The sequence below is a fragment of the Helicoverpa armigera genome, chromosome 31 (genome assembly GCF_030705265.1).
Source record: "Helicoverpa armigera isolate CAAS_96S chromosome 31, ASM3070526v1, whole genome shotgun sequence".
NCBI classification, from domain to species: domain Eukaryota; kingdom Metazoa; phylum Arthropoda; class Insecta; order Lepidoptera; family Noctuidae; genus Helicoverpa; species Helicoverpa armigera.
Genome location: NC_087150.1, coordinates 3,718,687 through 3,736,584, shown reverse-complemented (window position 1 = coordinate 3,736,584; position 17,898 = coordinate 3,718,687). Strand labels below are relative to the sequence as shown.

The window sequence follows — 17,898 nt, the reverse complement described above, 5'->3', positions numbered from 1 at the left end:
AATTTGGCAAATTTTTTTTTTTGTTGTGTTTGTTATTGTCAGGAGAAGGTTCTTATGAAAAAAAAAATAGGGTAAAGTAGAGAAGTCAGTTGACGGGAGCGAAGCCGCGGGCAAAAGCTAGTAAACTAATATTATAAAGTTTTTTTACTATGTAATATTATAAAGAAAAATAATTGATTGTTTGTATTGGATAGACTCAAAAAACTACTGGATCGATTTTGAAAATTCTTCAAAATTGGAAAGCTACACTCTTCCCGAGTACCTATCTAAGTATTTTTTCCCCGGTACGGGCAGTAATTCCCACGGGATGCGGGGGAAGCCAGGAAAACAGCTTGTATAATTTAACTGATTGCAAATTGCAAAAAGAGATTCTTTTTTTTTTAACGACGTAAAAAATCATCAAATGACCCGCTGTGCGGCGCATTCAGCAATGCAGCGGTGAGGGAGTGTCAGACTCTTACTGACTAAAAACCGTCGTGTTCCGTCGTAGGCCTTTTATGTACCAGGGCCGTGGTAACTCGCGCGAACAATCCCGCAGCCAAAAGAAAGATTTGACCTATAAATGTATGATTAAGCGCTATTATCTCAAAATCGGTTCAGCTAACCGATTTTGAAGTTTTAGCATAGTATTTGTCAAGGAGAAGGTTTTAGGTATGTTTTTGAACTTTTGTTTAAGTAATAATTCAATCTTTATGTTAGTTAATAGCAAAATAAGGGAAATTTCAGACTAGCGTTTTTTTACTAATTGCGCTTAAACATGCTTATAAATACGTCAACGCTCATACGAGTTACGTCTGTAAAAGTCGTGCCTATTCGCACTCAAAACACGCGTGCAAAACGACAGTCTGGAACCACTCTCAGGCCGGATAAAGTAAAAAAAAACACTTACTGTAACCTGTAATATATAAAGAAAAACGGCACATTTATTAATCCCTCTACTTTATTACTTTTCTACAGAAAAGTAATATAAAACCCCCTTTTATGTTAGCAATTACAAATTCCCATTTCTCAACTACATCATCTCCCGAGCCTTTTCCCAACTATGTTGGGGTCGGCTTCCAGTTTAACCGGATGCAGCTGAGTACCAGTGTGCCACAAGGAGCGACTGCCTGACGGACGTCGATCTTTTAAATTCAATTCTAGTAGCTAACTCTAAAGGTGCAAGTTGGTAGCGGACGACGTGTCGCAGCGACACTACTGCTTTCTATGAATTTCTATGAAATCACCTCCGTAATTAGCGACACGAAGCTAGCGACGCGTCGGTAGGTAATTTCATAGAAATACATAGAAACCAGTAGTGTCACTGCGACACGTCGTCCGCTACCAACTTGCACCTTTAATCTGTAAAAAGTTCAGAAACTATTGAACCGATTGAAAAAAATATGTCACTGTTCGAAATCTACACTCTTCCCGAGTAACATAGGCTATATGTTATCCCGGTACGGGCAGTAGTTCCCACGGGACGCGGGTGACAGCTAGTATAAATATAACACCCCGTCGTTTTTGCGTCGGGGGTTAAAAATAAAATAAATTCCATATTAATATAAAGTTTTTTATTGAAGTCAAGACTTACATCTATTACTTACACAACCAATGAACTAAAGAGAAATTAAAAACACAAAATCATAACACTCTTTTAACATAGTCGGAAAAATAGAAACATCAGTTTTTACTGAGAAAAATTATGTAGATAGGCCTACTTGTAACCTTGATTTTAAAAGAGAAATAAATATTTTTTTCAACGTTTTTATATGTACACTCTCGATAAACAAAGTAATCGTTTATGTTTCAACTTTATACTTTAAGAAATAAAGTTCAAAATTGATCAACAGCCAAGTTTACTAACTTCGAATCAATCCATGTTGTTTTGCGAATGGGGATTAAATTAAATTTCAATCTATATTCGAAAAACAACACATGGATCGCGGTAAGCTGACTTTTGTACGGTAAAAAAATAATGACAGATTTATTTTAATTAAAGGAAAAAAATAAGAAATAATTTGTAAAAAAAAACTATTTTTGAGCCTTTTTCAACTAAGTACACATTAAATGTGTGAAATAATTGTCATGAACCACTTGATCATTTTAGAAGTTATTTTTTTTTAAAGAGAAATAAATAGTATAGAGTAAAAATATCTTAAGGAAAAAAGAAAAAAAAACTTTAATAGGTAATCTACTATTATTGTAAAAAATATTTTTTACACAGATACTTAGAAATGATATACACCATCTTGGCAGTTGGGTAAAAACAGATCTTAATTTTTGTAAAAAAATAATAAGAAAAAAGTACTTTTATATACATTTTGCCAAAAATACTGGAAGATCATTTTTGAGCTGAGATAATTTAAAAACCAAAATATACACAAACTTTAATTTATTTATTATTTATTCGAAAATAAAGTGAGATGTAATTAAATCAAAATATACACAAAAATCGATTCGAAAAAAACGGGGAAAAAACGCACAAGTTACTTAGGATTTTTTAACATATCTATCCTTGTCTTGCGATTAGAGATTGAAATTATAAATTGACATCATTTATAAGTTTGTATGTACTTTCTAAATATATCTTTGACACCAATGGCTGATAAAAATGTGAAGGAAAACATCTTGAGGAAACCTGGACTATATAGTCTGAAATCAGCAACCCGCATTGAGCAAGCGTGGTGATTAATGCTCAATCCTTCTCCGTGTGAGAGGAGGCCGCAGCCCAGCAGTGGGACGAAAAACAGATAACAACAGTACAGTTACAGTATAATTTATAAAAAGCTTATGTCAAAATTCAATCTCTAATAGCTAAACAACGGAGATCGGTTATCCGAAGATAAGCTACTTTTCAATCCAAAACAAAAAGTTCGTCTCAGGGTTGGACCACATCTAGCAGCACGGAATCGGTTTGTTCCGTCACCCTTTCTCTTTCTGTCGCTTAGAAATGCCATTTGCTAGACCGAGACAGATTAAGTGATGGCGATCGCCTCGAGGATTCCGCCGCGTGCTATCGCATTATGCTTTCTGTCTCGGTCTAGCAAATAGCAGTTCTGAGCGACAGAAAGAGAAAGGACATGTGGGCCAACCCTTACGGCGAGATTCCACCAAAATTGTTCGCGATATAAAAATGTGTACGCTATGTCGCGAGTCCACAGCTAGCATGTGTTCGCGCGGCGGTTGCAGTGTCGCGGACATTTTACAAAATGTTTTTACAATAAAGTTCAAAGGATTCTTACAATAATGTTTAACATTTAAAAAACTCCATCAAAAAGTATTTTATACATATATCTCTTTCAGTACATTTTTTTCTTTATTTAAATTCAGGATTCATTCGCATTAAAATATCAATAAATATAAATGAAACGACCATCTATACTAATATTATAAAGGAGGAAAAAAAATTTTGTTTGTAATTGATAAATTCAAAAACTACTGGACCGATTTATAAAATTCTTTCACCATTAGAAAGCTACATTATCTGCGAGTAACATAGGCTATATTTTATCCCGGTACGGGCAGTAGTTCCCACGGGACGCGGGTGAAACCGCGGGAAAACGGCTAGTAGTGTATAAAGATCATAGATATATATAGAGTTATTTGATCAACACATACATATGTTAGGTAATATGCAAATGAATCCTAAAATTAAATAAGTCTAAGTTTTTAATCAGAATTGGCTTCATATAGTAGACACTAGATATGATTGTGACAAAATTATAAATTGGAATGTTTTTTTTTCGAAAATGCGATATAAATGCTATAAAATTTTTTTTTGACTCACTGTTGCGACATCAGATTAGGTATATAGGGATTAAGTACTAAAACGCCAAAACATTTTTTTTTTGTCATTTTTTGAGATGGCATGTTGGGCCTTCATGGCTTTGAGTCGGTTTTAATAAAACCCCTTTTATTGCCCAACAAAATAACAATTTGGAACAAGATTTTTAAAAAATATCAGAAAATTCTAGCAAAATACCTACAGTTTTTTTTACATAAGTATAAAACTTTGAAAAAAGTTTTCTTTTTTCTTATATCACAAAATTTTTGCCACCAATCATATCTAATTTCCTCATATATCTATTTTACTCTTAAACCTTACTGGCCTCCTTGCTTCTGCTGACTCTTTTGTTGCGCCCTCACAAACTCAGGATAATCTATGTACCCATCTCTGTTATGGTCATCCATATTTAATATAGGATCTATTAAATTCACTAATTCATCATCACCAAAGATTTTCTCGCCTACGGGCGGCGCACCTCCTTGCGGCGCTTGTTTATGACCTTGCTCTAGATTTAAAAAGTTGAAATGTCAAAAGTGACAGTTCAAATGTCAAAAGTGACAGTTCAAATGTCAAAGTGGCAGTTGAATTGTCAAGAGACAGTTGGCGCGAAAATGTTTAAAGATGGCGGATTTTTTTTCGTGTTATTTTGTTGTAATTTTAGTAAGTATAAATTAAATTATACCCATATTGTTTACCGAAACGCAGATTTTCAGATGAAATGGTAGTTCCCAAACGGCAGCGACGACACACATAGAAAAAGGACAAACAAACATATAAGTATTTTTATATAAATACACATATATTAGACTCTTGCCAATTTTCATCAAAATATTGTTTCATTACATTTTTAGATATATAAACTGGCAAAAATCTAAACAAACATATAAAAAGCACAAAAACATTTGTCTTATTCTTATCTGGATTTAAAAAGACTAAACAAATGTTTTTGTAATTTTCACCAAACAAACAAAACCCACATTTAACCATTTTAACTACCACTACCCAAATATAACAAATCCTATATAAAAATTACCAAGAAATCGTCTACTAAAAAAACACAAAACTTTCTACTGTAAAAATGAAAAACGGTTGAAACAATTAAAGTATTGATATAAACACATAACAAAAAAAACATCTAGTTTTATAAGTATCGTACTTTCCCATTGCCAAATTCCCCATAAAAACCCCCGATTAAAAAAAAATCATCCAGAAAAAGTCTTTTGCTATCAGGTATTGATTTTTTTATACAGAAAAGCGGGGCACCCGTAGTTGTGTGTGTAAATGTAAATACACATAGTATTTGTATGTATGACTCGGCGACTCGGCCACTACTGAGCGGTCCCGAGGGTACACACACAAACACAATGTGCATGTACATTTACACACACAAGTATGGCTCAGCCGCTTTCATGCAAAAAAAACATATTTAACTACGAATAGAACATCTTTAAACATGTACAGCCTTACTACAAAACCTTAAACATCTGTTGAACACTTGTCAAAAAAAATGACAGATTATGACGTTCAATAAGGTCCGTTTTGCAGCCACACTTATTTAAGACAAGTGTTCAACAGATGTTTAAGTTTTTGTAGTAAGACCATTGACGTCTGTTGAACACTTATCTAACAAATTACAGATTATGACGTCGAAATAAGGTCCGTTTTTGCAGCCACATTTTTTTAGTCACGTGTTCAACAGATGTTTAAGTTTATGTAGTGATATTATTGAATACTCACCGTGCCAATGAATGAGACTCTTGATCAGCTCGCAGCCGTCCAACTTGTTATTATTATCAGCATCATGCATTTTGAAGTAATGAAACTGTAGCTCCTGTTCAGACATCTTTGATGTGTCTATTGGGACCTCCATGTGTTCTTGTATGTGGCTGTAATTTTGAGAAAATAATATCACTACATAGTATAAAACAAAGTCGCTTTTTCTGTCCCTATCTCCCTATGACCCCATATCAATAATCAATAGGTCCCTTTGTACGCTTAAATCTTGAAAATAAATATACAAATAAAAAAAATATAAACCGATATTCATGCGGTTTTTGTAATAGATAAGTGATTAATGAGGAAGGTGTATAATAACATACATACATTAAAATAGTGGAGAAATACTATTATCCCGTGCGAAGCTGGGGCGGGTCGCAAGTAAGATATAAAAGACTGATTGAAAGTGAGGAAAAACATCTCGAGGAAACTTGGACTATAATTTCTGAAATCAGCAACCCGCATTGAGCAAGCGTGGTGATCAAATCTCAATCCTCCTCCGTGTGAGAGGAGGCCGCAGCCCAGCAGTGGGACGATACGAAGGATGATAATATTATATACTGACGTGCCTTTCAAAACACGACTATGAAAATGATAAATATCAAATAAAAAAAACGATACATAAATATGACTTACTCTCTTTCCTGTGCGATGTTGGCGGGATTCAGGAGTTGGGGATCTGAAAATTATAAAAGAAAATACTTTTAACACAAATATACAATACAGAATATAAAACACTAGCTATTACCAGCGGTTTCACCCGCGTCCCGTACGAACTTCTCTGCGGATAAAAAATCGCATATAGCTTTCCTCGATAAATCAGCTATCTCACACTAAAAGATTTTTGTTCAAATTAGACCTGCACTTCCTAAGATTTTCGTACAAACAAACTAAGTGGGTATAGATAAAAAAAAAACACACAAAAATTTAAAATGGCTGCATCGATAGATGAACACAGCATTGACACATACATACATATTACTTGTAAGTAGACCGCATCCTTTCATGAGGTGATAGTATAGGTCAAAACGGACAAATTTGACCATGGCATACACTGGGCGAGACGAGACTTTTGACTAATAATAAAAATGTATACGTGTAACTAGACGACTTTTTAAGAAAAGATCTTGAAATTCCATTAACTTGAAACGGGTTAGCTTTTGCCCAGTGTATGCCATGGTCAAAATTGTCCGTATTGACCTATACTATCACCTCCTGAAAGGATGCGGTCTACTTACAAGTAATTATAACACTCTCTTTGCATCGTCGGGGTAAACTTACCACCGTGATGAGCGTGTCCATGTTGTTGTTGTTGGAACTGTTGTTGCGGCGGCTGTTGTTGTTGTAACTGTTGTTGTTGTTGCTGTGGGGGCGGGGGCTGGTATTGCTGTTGTTGGAGCGAGCTCTACACACTTACCGCCGTGATGAGCGTGTCCATGCTGTTGTTGTTGGAACTGTTGTTGTTGTTGCTGTGGGGGCGGGGGCTGGTATTGCTGTTGTTGGGGCGAGCTCTACACACTTACCGCCGTGATGAGCGTGTCCATGCTGTTGTTGTTGGAACTGTTGTTGCGGCGGCTGTTGTTGTTGGAACTGTTGTTGTTGTTGCTGTGGGGGCGGGGCTGTTGTTGGAACTGTTGTTGTTGTTGCTGTGGGGCGGGGCTGGTATTGCTGTTGTTGGAGCGAGCTCTACACACTTACCGCCGTGATGAGCGTGTCCATGCTGTTGTTGTTGGAACTGTTGTTGTTGTTGCTGTGGGGGCGGGGGCTGGTATTGCTGTTGTTGGGGCGAGCTCTACACACTTACCGCCGTGATGAGCGTGTCCATGCTGTTGTTGTTGGAACTGTTGTTGCGGCGGCTGTTGTTGTTGGAACTGTTGTTGTTGTTGCTGTGGGGGCGGGGGCGGGGGCTGGTATTGTTGTTGCTGTTGTTGGGGTGGTGGCGGCTGGAATTGTTGCTGCTGTTGTTGTTGTTGGTATTGTTGCTGTAATAGAAGTGTTGAGATTGAGAGGTTTTTTCGCCTCACAAGAAGGGTTATGCTATTGTCTCGATCACAAGTGTTCTTAGATATTTGAAGTTGAAAAAAAATATTAATTATTTAAAATAATATTATTCCTTTAAATGTTTCAGTGTTCAATGTTTTGTACAAGAGAGTCTTAAATATTTTTTGTATTCTATACTTGATTGATTTCTATACATATTTTATTTAATTTCAAGTGTAACAGAATTTTAACATACCTGTTGCGGGGGCGGAGGAGGCGGAGGCTGTTGATAATTCTGAAAAGAATACAATCAATAATTTGAAAAAAAAAAATTAAAACACATTTTTAACAATTAAACTTAGTCCCAAGTTCAATGACACAGTAAAAGTCCGTATTTTCTTAAAATAAAATTTTCTTTAAAAATTGAAAGTGAAAATTCATAATTTAAGTTTGTATTGTTGGGTAAAAACTAGCTTGAGTCTTGGAGTACTGAACCGATTTGAAATAGTAAAGAGCCCGAGAAAGAACATAGGATACTTTTTATCCGGGTGCGTGAAGTAGTTTCCTTCGGATGCGGTTGAAACCACGTGAAGGAGCTAGTATTAAAATATTACAAGCCGATATACATTTTATTATCCCATAAATTATATAAATAAGTAGCTATTCTATCTTTTATTTCTAGTAAAATATCTTGTAGACAATAAAGATAACATTAACATTTCCTTGTCAATTTTACTACAATATAATTAAATACAAAATCGCTAAGGTAATTAGGCCATTAAAACATCATTATAATTGTCGTAATGTCTTAGTATAACAGACTAGCCGTTTTGCCGCGGTTTCACCTGCGTCTGCGGTAACTGATAATGTTGATGTCCTCCTAGCCGATTATCGGCTACGGCGGCTTTTCTCATATAAGGAGATCAGCCAGCTGCGCAGGACATATTATAGAACAGGCATATTTGCTTGGACACAGGTGCACTCACTATTCCTTCACTCTCATAGCGCGATGAGACGACAATCCGACACCACCGGAGAGAGATCACAAGCAGGACCGACATTACGTGGGAACTACGGATCGTAGCGGGACAAAAGTTATCCTTGTGCGGAAAGTAGGTCACTCGGGGCGCTTTCGAGATTCCGTAATGTATTTATTTCTATGATCTCTGACAGCATATGATTAGCATAACCATCCTCCGAGCCTTTTCCCAACTATGTCGGGGTCGGCTTCCAGTCTAACCGGATGTAGCTGAGTACCAGTGCTTTACAAGGAGCGACTGCCCTATCTGACCCCCTCAACCCAGTTACCCGGGCAACCCAATACCCTTTGGTTAGACTGGTGTCGGACTTACTGGCTTCTGACTACCCGTAACGACTGTCAAGGATGTTCAATGACAGTCGGAACCTACAGTTTAACGTATTAGCATAACATATTATGCTAATTCGACAGAATTTTCTTAGAACTGCTACATGTTAAGTTTTACATATTCAGCATTATTTCAGTATTAACGAGATGTATTATTTCTTACTATTGTCACGTACCATCTCAAGGCTACATTCAAGAATGTGTGTTTTATATTATTTGTACAAAGGCTCCGAAACTACTGAACCGATTTAAAACATTCTTTCAGTATTCGGAAGTGACATAGACTATATTTTTATCCAGGTTCGGAAAGTAGTTTCGACGCGGGAGAATTCGCGGGAAACAGCTATTCAATAGTAATGGAATAAAAAGCAGTTTTTTTTTCATGTTTTAGCCCGGAAACTACTAAACCAAGTTTAAAAAATCTTTCACTGTTGGAAAGCTACACTCTTCCCGAGTAACATAGGCTATATTTTATCTCGGTACGGGTAGTAGTTCCCACGGGACGCGAGAAAATAGCGGGACACAGTTAGTCTATACTAATATTATAAAGCTGAAGAGTTTGTTTGTTTGTACGCGCTAATCTCAGGAACTACTGGTCCGATTTGAAAATTTCTTTCAATGTTAGATAGCCCATTTATCGAGGAAGGGTATAGGCTACTTTTTATCCCGGTACGGGAAGTAGTTCTCACGGGATGCGGGTGAAACCGCTGGTAGAAGCTAGTATACTATAAAGTTCTCGTCACTATACCAAATGTTATGTCTAGAAAATCAATAATAGTAATACTGACCGTCTTGTTATCACTTGGAACTAATTTAATATAAACTATGTGTTGCATTATTATGTGTAGAAGGTACTTTTTGACATACATTGAAGGAGCTTGTGGCTAAGTAACAGCCACATGGATAAATCCTACTAATGTCCTACTTCCTACTAATCCTACTAATATCCTACTATTATAAATGTGAAAGTTTGTGAGAATGTATCAATGTATGTTTGTTTGTTATTCTTTCACGCAAAAATGGCCAAACAGATTTGGTTGAAATTTGGTATGTAGTTAGGTGATACCCTGGATTAATGCATAGGCTTTTTATCAACAATCATAATGTAAATCATGTATGGTTGATTTAAAAGAACTCTTTACGTTGAAGAACTCTCGGATATGACTGATAAACATCTTGTGATGGTGATTCCTGTGTTTCGAAAGGCACACATATAATAGGTTGGTCTCAGATGCTATTGGAACATTTTTGGCAGTTAATACGAATAGTCAGAGGCCAGTGTTACCGAGGGTTATCAGGTTGCCAGGTAACTGGGTGAAAGAGGTCAGAGAGGCAGACTGGTATGTATTCCAGAAAAATAATAGTTTTTAATGATTTGGCTTACTTTGGTTTTGAAATGTTTTTAGACGTCTAGTTTTATATATCAGTGTCTAAGTCCGACACACTGTAGACTTTAAGTCAGTTTATAGTTAAATTTAAATAAAGAAAAATCTTATAATATTGTTTAAATTACAGTTAATAAGCATCGATGCTTTAATACATTTTAATAGAAGCGACACAGTAATATAACAACATAAGGAAAACCAGTTCCAGGAATAATTACTTTATTAAGTAGGTAATTGACAAAAGGAATTTCATGGTTCTATTTTCTATACCTACAAATGTAATTAATAGGAAACATTTTTTTTTTTTTTGACCCAATTAGCTTCAAAATTACTGAACCAATTTGAAAAATTTTTTCACTGTTGGAAAGCTACACTCTTCCCAAGTAACATAGGCTATATTTTATCCCGGTATGGACAGTAGTGCCCATGGGACAAGGGTGAAAATGCTGGAAAATACTTAGTTAATAAGCTAATTCATTTTTGGTAGGCTCTCATTTGCATCTGACATATCAACTTTCACTTTTTCTATTACAGCACCAAAACACTTTTACTCATTCAGCCTAACCTAATGGTTGTTTAGAATTAGAAACTTTTTGGTGACCAACCTGATAGTTCTGTGGTGGAACTCCTGGAGCCACTTTCTGCTGATATTGCTGAGAAATTGTACACTGCAGCAATGCAGCCAAGAATAGTAATCTCAACATTTTAGTATCTGAAAATTAAAATACCACATGAACACAAATGCCAAAAAGTTACCAAACAACTTTTTTTAAATTAACATTTACCGCGACACACAGTCAAATAGGTGTAAAAAAAAATATTCCTTTTTTAAAACTTGAAATCAATGTGTAAATAAAGTACGGAAAATTAATTATACCTGTGAATGTAAACTTATGACGTGGAGTATGGATGATAATATCCTTATCGAATCAATGTATTGATAATTTATTATTACGATATATTGTCCGTATGTCGAGATATTTCGCAAACGTTTTCAAAAGATACCTCTGGGATTACCTACACGTCACGTCATTTACGTTTTGACATTGACGTTCGTGTTTCGTTCCACGTTATATTTTCTAAATGCGTTTTGTGTTAAAAATAAGAATTTACTTTCAAAAACTTTGAAAAATATTTTAAATCCAGTAAAAACTATGTCAACTAAGTCAAATATTAGTATTTTGCAAGAAGGTACAGACGTTTACTTCCCTTTATGATTCTTTCTGTGTCCAAAATACGATTAAACGAAAGAATCTCTCTGTTCTCACAATGGTTATCTCAAGTGTCATTAAAGCTTGTTTGATTGAATGACTTGCAACTGACCACATTTTTTATTGAATAGAATCATCATATCTTACAGGAAAGGCACACCTAATATTTTTCAGTTAGCCTGAAAAACCAAACCTTCTCAAAATGTCATCCAGCTTGTACGACGTACAAGATTATAACTCAAAAGACAGGAAGCTGCAATCTAGGCTCATAGCGATAACGAAACGAAATAAAAAAAACAATGCTGTCACTTTTCCACACTTTTCAAAAATAATTATTTTGCTCTTCAGTGGCGGTATTTAATTAATGTGTGCTATTTTAGTGATTTACCAAGTTAAAAAGCTTCAAAAAAATGGAAGGAATGGAAGATATGTACAAAGATCCCGTACAGTTAGCGGAAGGGATTAATATGAGGTAAAAACACGATTTTTCAAAGTAATCTGATACAAATTGCTTAGTAAGAGCATTTATTGTATTGTAAAGTCTTGGATGTCTTGGTTATGGAATGTTCAGCTACCTTTTTCCCCGGGATTTACCTTCGCTCCTGGGGAAGTAAGACCAAAATTTCATACCCACACGGATAGCTGAAAAACCAAATTTCATCACGATTCAATGAGCCATTTTACTGTGCAAAAATAGTTTCTATTTCTTCTAATTATTATTACAAACAAATAAAAATCTTAAAATCGATATATTCAATGCGCATGTGACCCTAAAAAAACTTAATGTTGCTTTCAGAAACCTTATGGAAAACAAATTGGTGGAATTTTCCATAGACTTAGATTTTAAGACGAAATCAATGCTATCTTCCTCCCTTGACGAGGATCTATTTGCTGATATTTATGATGATAGGTAAGTTTTGTATTAAATAAGATCCTGATCTCTCTCTGGTGGTTTTGGATTGTCGTCCCATCGCGCTATGAGAGTGAAGGGATAGTGAGTGCACCTGTGTCCAAGCAAATGTGCCCAAACTATAATATGTCCTGCGCAGCTGACTGATCTCCTTTGAGAGAACAACCGCCATGGCCAAATCAGTGTTGGAGGCCATTATAATACTAGCTGTTTTCTCAGGGTTTCACTTACATTCTGGTTAACATATTCATCCTCTGAGCTTTTTTCCCAACTATGTTGGGGTTGGCTTCCAGTCTAACCGAATGTAGCTGAATACCAGTGTTTTAGAGGAAGCGATTGCCCTATCTGACCTCCCCAATCCAGTTACCTGGGCAACTCAATACCCCTTGGATTGTCCTAGATGTGTCAGACTTACTGGCTTCTGACTACCCGTAACAACTGCCAAGGATGTTCAATGACAGCCGGGACCTACAGTTTAACGTGCCATCTGAAACACAGTCATTGGTGTCTAAGATATACTTAGAAAGTACATACAAACATAGAAAAGTTGCATTGGTACTTGCCTTACCTGGAATACCAGTCCGTGTAAAGCACAGGTACTCAGCTACATCTGATTAGACTGGAAGCCGACCCCAACATAGTTGGGAAAAAGGCTCGGAGGATGATGATATTAGCAATAATGGATTTTTCATTTTCAGTGACTCGGATGATGCTCTTGTAAAAATTGAGGAGTCGGCTGAGAAGATGTTGTTGTCGTCTCCAGAGTATCACTCGTTTGATCAGCTTTCGAAGAAGATGATAGACTGCCTGCCAAGTGGTGATGTCAAATTGTTGATTATTGAAGAAGGTATGTATCTATGATCATAGATAAATAACTGCTTCCGCTGGTGGTTTCATACTGTTCTACTTCCTGAAGGAATACTATGATAGATGTAGCCTAGCCTATACATATGTTCTATTATCCTGCTAAACTATGTCTAATCTTCTTACATGAGAACAGCCGCCGTAGCCGATAATCGGCTAGGGGGACATCATTATCATCAAACTATGTCTATTATTGGCAAGTTTCATCAAAATTCAATCAGTACTTTTTGTGGGAAAGAGAAACAAATATTCATGCATTTATAATTATGACTAGCCGAGAAACTGCATCCCATACTCAAATTGGATCATTAGTTTCTGAGCCTTTAGAGTTCAGACGAACAACAGACATCGGTGAATACTTAAAAAATACGGTCGAACTGACAAACCTCCTCTTTTAAAAGTTGGTTGAAAACTTTAAGAAATTGATCTAAACTTTTGTACCTTATTTTTTCAGGAGAGGGACCCCTGGTGCCTCCTGATGCAGAAATATTAATACATCACGCGGCGTATTACGAAAGATGTGATATACCGTTTGATACAACTTTAACTATGAATAAAGGACAGCCTATGGTGAGTTATAAACTAATTGTTATTTTATTATAGCTCCGTTTTCGTCCGTCTGAACAAAGCGAAATGTCGTATTTATCTATCTATACTCCTACCCTCCGCTCTGGGGCTCGATTCTATTAATTTACTTAAGCGACATACGATTTAAATCCGACTGAGATCCAATCACGACTCATTTACGATTGAAGCGTATGTGGCATTCCGATATTTATTCTGTATTGTCTGCAAATGATTTACGATTGCAATATGATAGTAGAGCAAACTACCGTATAGACCAAATGGCAGACCAATCGCCAACCAATGAAATGTCATTGGAATACGATTGGTCTTATGTTAGTACAATAGTAATCTGTGTGTTAGTAGCAGAATGCCCGCTAAGGTTAGGTAATAAACTGCTATTGCGATTCATTTTTTATTCAATTTTGACATTATTAACTTAGCAGAATCGGGCCCCTGATTCCAATGTTATTTGGTGTGCTGAAACTAGAATACTGAGCGATCAAAATGTCTCTTTATTAATTCATAAATCAATAATATTATTTAATTTATTAATATTAATGGATAATGGATAATAACGCCATACATGGATAGTTTTTTTTACTTGCCTAAAAATAAGTGTTTTGAGGAGCACGGATAGGCAGTCCCTACATGTAAAATTGGCACTCAGCTACATGCGGTTCAACTGGAAGCCAACCCTAAAATTGGACAAGCCAAGTATTTTTTATACATATTGTTTTTTGTTTTTTTCCACAGCGTATCCGCCTAGGCGTAGGCAAGATGTTGCCAGGCCTAGAAATAGGTATAACCCACGTCAAAGGCCCTAAGGCTAGGTTCCACCTGCTTCTCCAACCGGCCGTGGCTTGGGGCCGTAGAGGCATACTGCCGAGGATACAACCCAAGCCTGTGTTGTTTGTCATAACTCTATATGATGTTCGCTGTGTCGCTGCCGCTTCTAGGTAAGTTATATTTGTAGATCTGTGGTAATTTAATCTATACTAATATTATAAAGCTGAAGAGTTTGTTTGTTTGTTTGTTTGAACGCGCTAATCTCAGGAACTACTGGTCCGATTTGAACAATTCTTTCGGTGTTAGATAGCCCATTTATCGAGGAAGGCTATAGGCTACTTTATATCCGGGTTCGTGCAGAGGTTCCCACGGGATGCGGGTGAAACCGCTGGCAGAAGCTAGTGTCTATATATTTAGTCTTTACCAAGAGATACTGAATTGGATCACTGAGTTGAAGAGGTTAGATAGGCAGTCGCTCCTTGTAAAACACTGGTACTCAGCTGAATCCGGTTAGACTGGAAGCCGACCTCTACATAGTTGGGAAAAGGCTCGGGAAATTATGATGGTGATTATAAGTCAGTACAAAAGTGCTATTTTCCCTTGAAAATTGACAGCTGTCAACTGCATAAAAAATTAAGATTCGGTACCCCTTAACTCGTGGTAGACGTGAACTGGGTCAAACAGGTTAGATAGGCAGTCACTCCATGTAAATTGGATACTGATTGCCAAATCTTGAAAGAAAAATTATTATATTTTCAGGTTCAACGATCTCCCAACAGCTGAGCAAGCGAAGTTCGAAACTACAGTCAAAACAATCAAAGATATACGCGCCGAAGCCAAAGACTTATTCAAAAGACATAAATATGTTCAAGCTATTAGAAGCTACCAACAAGCTATGTCCGTCCTATCTCTCTCACAGCCACAAAATAAAAGCGAAGAAGAAGAAATAAAAGATTTAAAAGTCAAAATGTATGTCAATTTAGCTATATGTTACTATAAAGTAAATAAACCTAAATATATTATCGGCATGTGTGAACATATTGATAGGATTATTGATATAAATAAACACTGTAAAGCTATATTTTATTACGGTCGTGCACACGAACTTTTAGGTAGGATAGATGAAGCAATTTCTTGTTATAAAAAAGCGCTAAAGTTAGAACCGAAAAATAAAGAGATCGGTCAGATTTTAGCGGATTTAGATCAGAAAAATAAACAGTCCGCCATTACTGAAAAGGTTATGTGGCGTAAGGCTTTATGTAATGAGTCGGTTGAAAAAGAAAAGTTAGTCTATGATGTGGATGGAGATTTTAAAAATGGCGTCGAAGACATGTGTCAAGAATTGGTGGGAAGAGATGGGTATTTCAAATTCGATCTGCCAATGGGTTTGACAAAAGATGAAGTAATTTGTATTAAAGATTTAACCAGTAAGTTTGATTGTTTAAAGGTTCTAGAAGATGGGGATGGGAAGAAAAAGAAAGTTTCTATTATTAAAAAGGAATGATTTTGTAAATGAGATATTGAAAACTAGGCTGACCTTTGACGAGTGGTAGTACATAATAAGTACATAATTGAATAAATAATTTGGCCATATCACTATTGATCATTAAAATGTATTAAGTATTACTAAAACAATACGAATTTGAGTTGAGGTGCCATTTTTTTTATGATTTTGTTATATTATTAAGATTTACCCATAGAGAACAAATGACTAGCGGAGATATCATAACGCAAAATCTCCTAAGAAAGTAGCGCGACAACATGCGGGTGCGAGGGGGACAAGGAACGTTACTAGCTCCGCCCTTATACACCTTTGAAACCCGCCCATTTTTTGGTAAAACCAAAAATCGTCTACAGATTTGTCTAGGAAACCAAACGCCTCGTTAGTTCAGAATTAACGGGGCGTTTTGTCACGCCCACCGTACGAATTTGACCTATAAGGCGCTGGACTTACCTGCCTTGTAGAATCTCTGCTCGTATTTCCCTCCTACGTGGATTTACCCAACGATTGTATTTAAAGAGTCTCATATTTCGTACAACTTCATTAAGTTTTTATGTATTAAGAGTATTTAAGTGTCAAAATACGTTCCAAATATCTTTAGAATAAGAAAAAAAAATACTAGTTAACAAGATAAGTATAACGATAACCAACAAGATAAGTATAACGATAACCGAACTATTTTCAGTTGTCAAATCGCCGATTTGAGCAATGGGCGGCGAGTACACAGTTGGTTATGGTTTGGTTATCGTTATCGTTATAGTTAGAATCATCGGCACGAATCTTGAGCGCTGACCTTCACATGCGCAGATTTGATATATTAGCACACAACCAATCCCGAGTGACGGCTATGACGCGATGCACTGCGGGCCAATCACCGCTTTAGCCCGCCCCCGCGCCTCACTTCATTCCACGAAAGGGACCCAATAAATTGCTTCTGCGCAGGTGAAGGTCAGCGCTCAAGATTCGTACCGATGATTATAAATGGTGCAACTCACTCTTAGTAAATAAGAAAACCTGTGAGGTTATTTTTGATTATTTTTTTAGATTTAAACGAAAAAGTCTAAGGCTCAACAGTTTAACTATTTTATAAGGCTTTAAGTCTTGATTTTGAAAGTTTATAATAACTTCCTATTTTTGATATTTTTATACTTAGTTTTTAAGTAAATGTCCTAAGCAGCTGGCTGATCTCCTAATATGAGAACAGCCGCCGTTACCGAAATCGTCTATAAACGCCATTTTTAGTGTATTTTCTCTGTAAAAGATTTTCCAAATGTATAAAACGGTAATAGTAAATTTCATTTAAATCTGTTCAACAGTTCGAAAATGCGAATAGACAGAGTTACGTTCAACTTTAAAATGACTATACGTTTACAATCTTAATTTTTTTCAAAGTAATTAATGTTTTCTACGCCTAATGAAACGAATTTAACGTAAATAAAAATGTATTTAGGTACCCTAGTCAGCAAAAAATTACTATAAGCACGTAAACGTCGGTCCTGCTTGTGATCTCTCTCCGGTGGTGTCGGATTGTCGTCCCATCGCGCTATAACGCGGTGTCCTGCGTGAGCGACGAACGCGACGCGACGCGACGCAACACGACGCGACGTAATGCGACGCGATGCTATACGCGACAGATGTCCTACGTGATTTTGGTCATTACTTCTCAAATCATGGAGAAGTTGTGTTACAATTTTGCTTAAAAGTTCATATTTAAAGTACAGACAGCAACAATCTTCCAACTTGTTTGTACTAATAAACGATTTCTTTAATATTTATGTTTTTT

General features: G+C 36.3%; 3 protein-coding genes across 3 annotated transcripts in view; 1 reads left to right on the top strand and 2 right to left on the bottom strand.

The window, feature by feature from the left end:
• The window catches only part of LOC110383583 (gelsolin), a 253,645-nt gene that overhangs the window by 73,034 nt on the left and 162,713 nt on the right, over window positions 1-17,898 (bottom strand). The gene's annotated exons all lie outside the window — the stretch shown is intronic.
• Window positions 1,532-11,333, bottom strand: LOC110382614 (putative cyclin-dependent serine/threonine-protein kinase DDB_G0272797/DDB_G0274007). The gene is made up of 7 exons (XM_064043291.1): window positions 11,154-11,333; window positions 10,882-10,988; window positions 7,782-7,820; window positions 7,350-7,527; window positions 6,182-6,224; window positions 5,507-5,655; window positions 1,532-4,274 (listed from the first exon to the last, which is right to left on the bottom strand). Exons 2-7 carry the CDS (start codon window positions 10,978-10,980, stop codon window positions 4,084-4,086), a joined length of 699 nt encoding a protein of 232 aa, XP_063899361.1. The 5' UTR covers window positions 10,981-10,988; window positions 11,154-11,333; the 3' UTR covers window positions 1,532-4,083.
• LOC110382618 (inactive peptidyl-prolyl cis-trans isomerase shutdown) lies at window positions 11,802-16,141 on the top strand. The gene is made up of 6 exons (XM_064043410.1): window positions 11,802-11,959; window positions 12,284-12,397; window positions 13,096-13,244; window positions 13,716-13,831; window positions 14,582-14,784; window positions 15,374-16,141. The coding sequence occupies exons 1-6, from the start codon at window positions 11,898-11,900 to the stop codon at window positions 16,116-16,118; spliced, it is 1,389 nt and encodes a 462-aa protein (XP_063899480.1). The 5' UTR covers window positions 11,802-11,897; the 3' UTR covers window positions 16,119-16,141.

Bases quoted from the DNA above. Each gene is read 5' to 3' on its own strand.
- LOC110382614 (XM_064043291.1), bottom strand. From the start codon at position 10,980: ATGTTGAGATTACTATTCTTGGCTGCATTGCTGCAGTGTACAATTTCT. The intron at 7,528-7,781 runs GTATGTTAAAAT...CTTCTATTACAG, and splicing joins CTCCTCCGCCCCCGCAACAG to CAACAATACCAACAACAACA. The intron at 6,225-7,349 runs GTAAGTGTGTAG...TATAATTTTCAG, and splicing joins TGGACACGCTCATCACGGCG to ATCCCCAACTCCTGAATCCC.
- LOC110382618 (XM_064043410.1), top strand. From the start codon at position 11,898: ATGGAAGGAATGGAAGATATGTACAAAGATCCCGTACAGTTAGCGGAA. The intron at 12,398-13,095 runs GTAAGTTTTGTA...TTTCATTTTCAG, and splicing joins GCTGATATTTATGATGATAG to TGACTCGGATGATGCTCTTG. The intron at 13,245-13,715 runs GTATGTATCTAT...TTATTTTTTCAG, and splicing joins ATTGTTGATTATTGAAGAAG to GAGAGGGACCCCTGGTGCCT.